This window comes from Malus sylvestris, chromosome 8 (genome assembly GCF_916048215.2).
Source record: "Malus sylvestris chromosome 8, drMalSylv7.2, whole genome shotgun sequence".
Taxonomy (NCBI): Eukaryota; Viridiplantae; Streptophyta; class Magnoliopsida; order Rosales; family Rosaceae; genus Malus; species Malus sylvestris.
Window position 1 is genome coordinate 13,566,620 of NC_062267.1, and position 6,742 is coordinate 13,573,361.

The window sequence follows — 6,742 nt, forward strand, 5'->3', positions numbered from 1 at the left end:
CAAGCGGTTAAGAGTCAAAACATTTGTAAAGTGTATGCCTTCTTATAATATCATTTCCTTCAGTACCTAGTCCTCCACTTTGAAAGAGTGGGGCTTGGCCTTATAGTCATAATAGTCGACGGTACGTTCACCCCTGGTTGTCTTGATACGAACTTTTATCCCTCTTGTTGTAATGGGCTTGCTAAGAGTAAAAATCCTTCCTCTTACCAAGAGACAGATACGTTTGGTGACTTAGCGAGTAGTTAAATGAGGCAGGAGATGATGCAATGGGTGTCTGAATGGCCAAGATCTCCTCACTTGGTAGAACTTGACTTCCACTTCCCACTTGTTAATAGGGGTTAACCATATGGGGGTTCCCTTGGTATGTCCTTACTTCGGCGGAGGCGTGGTTGTAAGCCTGTGCCATCACCTCAGAGTAAGTTTTCCAAGTGTTGGCATTGATCATGTACTTGAAGAAACAATCACGTAGGCTTGCCGTGAAGGCCTTGAGGGTGGCCTTGTCATCTGCCTCAGCGCAACGAGAATACTCATGGCTGAAGCGACCGGCATACTCTCGTAGTGACTCGTCCGACTTCTGGCGAATAGTGTACAAGTCATCTGCAGAATGCAAGCGATCGGTCTGAAAGATGTGTTGAGAGACAAACAGTTTCCTCAGTTCCTCAAATGAGTCTACTGTCTCAGGTGGAAGACTGCAATACCAGTTTAGAGCTCCGCCAGAGAGGATGGAAGGGAAGAGAAGACATTGCTCTTCGTCGATGTGCATCCGATATGCCATGGTGGACTCAAAGAGGTTAAGATGTTCAATTGGGTCCTCCCTTCCAGTATAGAGTTGTAAACCAAGCTTTTGTTTTGTCTTCGCTTGAAGGGGGTGTCGAGGATCCTTCTTGTGAGAGGGCTAGGCCTAGGTTGGTTCTAGTTAGGTATCTCGGCCTAACGTTCAACCTTCAACTTGTTTACTTCCACAAGAAGCTGAAGGAAAAAGGGGTCTTGAGTGGAGTCATGTACCACTGGAATTTTCTTTCGTAAGTCTCCATCGCCTCTTAAAAGTAGGAAAGTTTGAGCAAGGGCGTATGGTTTTTTCTTGGACTCGCCGTACTGACTTCTAGGGCGAGTCTGTTGGAATACCTCAGAATACCTTCATGTTCCTTTGGGACCTGTCGTTCCTTCCCTAAATTGGGAGCTGGCCTAGGTCGTGGGAGGGGACCGAGTCTTTCAGAAACCCTTGGGTCATTGATCTTCGAGCATATGTGGAGGGGATTCTCTCGACGTTGCTTTAGGAAGTCTTGGCAGTCACGATAAACGACTTTCGATCCTTCCAACCCTTCTGCAAGGAGGTGTCTTCCTCCGCTTCTTCTGCTTCGGGTCAAAACATCTAGGTTGAGAGAAGTCTCATATTGATCAATGTTTTGATGATTAGCTCACTTCTCATCAGGGGTACCCATGTCGAAGGGAGGTGACCCTCCGTGTTGGGGGGGTACCCAGATAATAATTGATGTCCACATGGGCAATGAGCTCGCGTGTTTGAGTACGTCTAGTTTCGTGGAGCGTCTCAAAGAGCTTCTCATACTGCTTCTAGAGGACCTCATTCTTTATTGTTATCTTGTTGTTCTAAGCTTCTAGCTCATCAACTTTAGCTTGAAGAGCGACCCTCTTTCCTTCCTTCTTTCGTTGCTTCGCACTAGGTGTAAGAGGGGTGTTATTCTGTGTGTTGTGGCTTCCTTCGCTCCCCATGTTGGAGAGGGATGCCTGGTCAAAATAGAGTGTACGAATGGTGGAAACTAACTTGGCAAAGTTGAAGAGAGTGGGAATAAGTGTCGTTCCCACAAACGGCGCCAAATGTTGATGCACAAAATCAGTGAGGACTTTGGTATACAACAGAAAATGTTAAGTTTGTGACCTTCACTAGATTGCTCCAGTCACTAGTATGGATAAGTATGCAAATGGATAAAGACAGGGAAGCAAATATAAGATGTACGTGGTTCACCCAGATTGGCTACGTCCACGGAGTAGAGGAGTTCTCATTAATTGTGAAGGGTTTACACAAGTACATAGGTTCAAGCTCTCCTTTAGTGAGTACTAGTGAATGATTTAGTACAAATGACATTAGGAAATATTGTGGGAGAATGATCTCCTTTTATAGAAGAGAGTTTCTAGCTTTGTTTTGACATTGACACGTGTCGTGTTGTGATTGGCTTCTGATGTTGACACGTGTCGCGCTATGATTGGCTTCTGATGTCGACACGTGTCGCGCTGTGATTGACCTCCTGGTTGGAGGGAAACTCTTCTGGGTCCTTAACGGTATAACGTTGACCGGTGCTCAGTAGTTTCGGGATTGGTCAAGTATGGTACAAACAGACGTGTAAAGAATAAATCCCATATTGATAAGATAATAAACATTGTATATGCTTATAAATAATTGAGTTACTCACTATATTACTATTTGTTTTATGTTGAAACTTCAATTTCCTGGTAATAAACAAGAAGCATCCTTTCACCTTTTCGTAGACGAACTTTGTTTATTTTTATTCTTCCGAAGCCGCTTAATATGGTACATACAACACATAAATCTCTGGAAAAATAAAAAAGGAAACAAGAAAGAGAACGAGTAAAAACTATAAAGGACAAAAGATAGAAGTGAAGGTGGTCTCTTAGACTTTGAAGTTTGAATCTTCAACATTTTTTCTTTCAACAATGCTGCTAGTATTCCACCACTAAACACTATAATTTCGACACAATTATGTTTCCTGTACTTGGGTGGATGATTAACCATCTTGGTTATCTGATATGCTATTATTATTAGGGTAATGCTATTCACACCTCCATTTTTATTTTTCACACATCCGTCTCAATTTTCAATCGTCTGATCGAATGAATTGAAGAAGATCAATGGATAAAAACTAATAAGAGTTTAGTTGGTAAAAATATGTGTATGAATAACACTACACTTACTATTATTTTGACATGTTTATGGTTGCATTTTTATTCAAATTGTTTTTGTCCAAAATGTTCGCCAAAGTGAAAAAAAAAAAAATCTTAATATGGATATAATGCCTTAAAAGTGATGATTACAATTCGAATCCCTCCCCCTGGACTCTTTTTTCGGGTTCGGTTCATTCTTATACGTTTGGAATTTTCAATCTTAATTTTGCTTGTCTTCTAGTCTTATTTTATCACATAAAGTCCCAGACTAAAATGTTTTTATGTAAATACAAAGATTTCGAGTTCCCCATGTCTTGATTGTTGATGATACCTTTGGTATTTTAGTCACATAAAGTATATCATGCAAAAATGGTTTTGTGTAATACAAACACTAGTCGGAGCTCCCCATGTCCTCCTGTCAAAAACAAAATTACCATTTTCACTAGAAATCGACTAAAATGAATAGAAATTAAATTTTAATTGTTGAACTAATTAAATCAATTATCAACAACATATTAATTAAAAATCAACGATACAATGTAAAAAATTAACGACATAATAATCATATATCAACGATTAAGAAATGAGTTTTGATCGAGTTTTGATCAACGCCGACTCTTCCTTCTAATACTCCATTAACCAATATTTGAACTTTTTTCATCTCTCTTTATGATGTGCTGCACTCTCTGATTGGGAGAGAGATAAAAGGCTGAGGGGTATCTTTGGAAATACCGTTGAAACGGTTGGAGTGCCCGCCAAATGTCCAAAACTACACGTAGCAGTTGGGCAACTAAGAGATGTAAAAACACATTGTTTAACAACAACAGAAATCAATCAAATAACACCAAAAATTATACATCACAGTGACAGCTATTCGTGAGAATCAAAACCCTAATCTTCTATATAATAAAAGCACTACTTGGTGCTAACTCCACAAGTTCCCCAGAGCTGGTTAATCTCATGCACTCTTTTGTAGTGCTTTAGCGTGACATATTTTCTTGGGATTGTGATAAGGAAACAAAATGAGCAACAGCACAGTTGCTTTGCCTATTAACCTCATACCAGATGAGGCCAGTCCGGCATGGATGAACAAGGGCGACAACGCGTGGCAGCTAACGGCGGCGACTTTGGTCGGCCTCCAGAGTATCCCGGGGCTCATGATCCTATACGGTGGCGCAGTGAAGAAGAAATGGGCTGTGAACTCGGCTTTCATGGGATTCTATACTTTTGCTTGTGTTCTTGTTTGTTGGGTTGGGTGGGGATACCATATGTCGTTTGGGGATGCCTTAATCAAGAATATTCCATTTTGGGGGAAACCTAACGTGGCACTGAACCAGCAATATCTTTTGGGCATAGCATTTAGTGGGAAAATACCAAATGCTACAATGGTTTATTTCCAATTTGTGTTTGCAGCAATTACTTTGATTCTAATTGCTGGGGCACTTTTGGGAAGGATGAACTTTTATGCTTGGATGTTGTTTGTGCCTTTGTGGCTAACTTTTTCATACACCATTGCAGCTTTTAGTATTTGGAGCCCTAACGGGTTTCTGGCCAAGAAAGGAATCATTGATTATTCTGGTGGGTACGTGATCCATCTTTCTTCTGGTGCTGCTGGGTTCACAGCTGCCTACTGGGTAGGAAAACCCTTCTTTCTCATTCTTCCTTTTGTTCTTTCTTTTTCCGGGTTCTTCACAAATAAGTCCATCGTGCTGAGAATGAGTCCCACATTGATGGTAGGAGAGACCTTGCATGGGCTTATAAGAAGTTGGACTACTCTCCATAATTGTTAATTGGTTTTATGGTGGAACCTCAACTTTCTTCATGGTATTAGAGCATATTGTCCCACATGTGAAGCCAAACGGCCACATGTGCTCCACGTCACCCAGTTGTCTTCGGGTTGTCCACGTGTTAGGCTCGAAAATTCGTCACACGTGAGGGGACGTGTTGAGAATAAGTCCCACATTGATGAGAGGAGGGACCTTGCATAGGCTTATAAGAAGTTTGACTACTTCCCATATTGCCAATTGATTTTATAGTGGAACCTCAACTTTCTTCACATCGGAACTCTCTTTCATAGTAGAAAACAATAATCCTCATTTAGAGGAAAAAAACTGGATTAAATTGTCATTGGACTCGAATATTAGTGCATCGAACATTCGGCGAGGTTATTGTTTCTTTATGTAGTTTGATACTTCAAGTGTTTCTCACTAACATTAATAGTTACACATCTTTTCAATTGCTAAACTTTTATGTGGAGCACATTTTGTAGCAAAAATCACTTTCTCTATACAACCCTTTGAAGTCTCCCTCTTTTCAAACATTTTTGCAGTACGTCTCAAAACCAGAAACTTGTTGAGAAGTATGATTTGATTCGGGGTCTAATACGCGATGCAGGTTGGTCCTCGTTCGAACAAAGACAGGGAAAGGTTTCCTCCCAACAACATTCTTCTTATGTTGACTGGTGCAGGACTTCTCTGGATGGGCTGGACAGGGTTTAATGGAGGAGACCCTTATGTGGTCAGTGTTGATGCCTCCTTGGCTGTGCTGAACACTCACATCTGCACTGCTACCAGTTTACTCACTTGGCTCTTGCTTGACATCACTTTCTTCCGTAAACCTTCGGTCATTGGGGCAGTTCAGGGAATGATCACTGGCTTAGTTTGCATCACCCCTGCTGCTGGTAAGTTCAAAAAATCTACAGTTTTGCATATCCTTCACATAAATGCTCTATGAAGGACATCTTGTCTTTAAGAGGCACGACGCCCTGATAAAATCTCGCATCTACTCAATTTTTTTCAAATTTTGGTTTTAGATTTCAAGTATCAAATTTCAGTGCCAGATACTAATAACCATTGATGCATTTTGAACCTCATATATATAGGTGTTGTGCAAGGATGGGCAGCAATAATAATGGGGATATTTTCGGGCTCAATCCCTTGGTTTACCATGATGGTTGTTCACAAGAGATCTTTGCTCCTTCAGAAAGTTGACGACACAATGGCTGTCCTCCACACTCATGCCATCGCAGGCGCCCTTGGTGGAATCCTCACCGGTCTCTTTGCCCACCCACGGCTTAGCTTCTTGTTCTATACCAAATATGGACAGTACGTTGGCTTATTCTACGGTTTCCATATGGGAGAAGTCAGCACCGGCTTTCGTCAAGTGGGAATCCAACTTCTCGGGATCTTTTATGTTGTTACACTAAATGTTGTGGTCACAAGTATTATATGTCTTGTGATACAATCCATCATGCCGCTGCGAATGTCCACGGAGGATATGGAGATTGGTGATGAAGCAGCCCATGGGGAAGAAGCTTATGCTATCTGGGGACAAGGTGAAAAGCTTGGAAATTCAAAGTCTGGAGGATATGATATTGAATCATCAGCTGCCAAAAGCAGAAAAGCTGCTCGACAAATTGAAATGGTTTAAAATTCATAGATTTTAATGCTACAAATTGCTCAACAGAATCTTGAAGGATAAGAGCTTTGTAATGTTGAAGTCCTATAGACATTTTCAGATTCTGATTTCTCAGAGAAATTTTCAATAAAATCAATATATCCATTTTCGATTATGCTTCATCTTGGTTAGTGTAAGAATCTAATAGCCCAAAATATCTCAAAGTATCGTGTACCTCGGAGCATACTAAAAAAAATCTCAAAAGTATAGCAATTACATCTTAGTTTCCACCACTGTACATAAACTATTTGCAATAACACCCATAGCCATGAATCATCTCTCTTTTTATTTTATTTTATTTTATTTTATTTTTAATTTGATACGTAAATGTGCTAAAAATATTCATATAACACCCACAGCCATGAAT

General features: G+C 40.5%; 1 protein-coding gene across 1 annotated transcript; it reads left to right on the forward strand.

Moving 5' to 3' along the window:
* Window positions 1–3,941: 3,941 nt before the first annotated feature.
* On the forward strand, window positions 3,942–6,432 carry LOC126631130 (ammonium transporter 2 member 5-like). The gene is made up of 3 exons (XM_050301291.1): window positions 3,942–4,553; window positions 5,314–5,599; window positions 5,801–6,432. Exons 1-3 carry the CDS (start codon window positions 3,942–3,944, stop codon window positions 6,346–6,348), a joined length of 1,446 nt encoding a protein of 481 aa, XP_050157248.1. The 3' UTR covers window positions 6,349–6,432.
* Window positions 6,433–6,742: the final 310 nt, after the last annotated feature.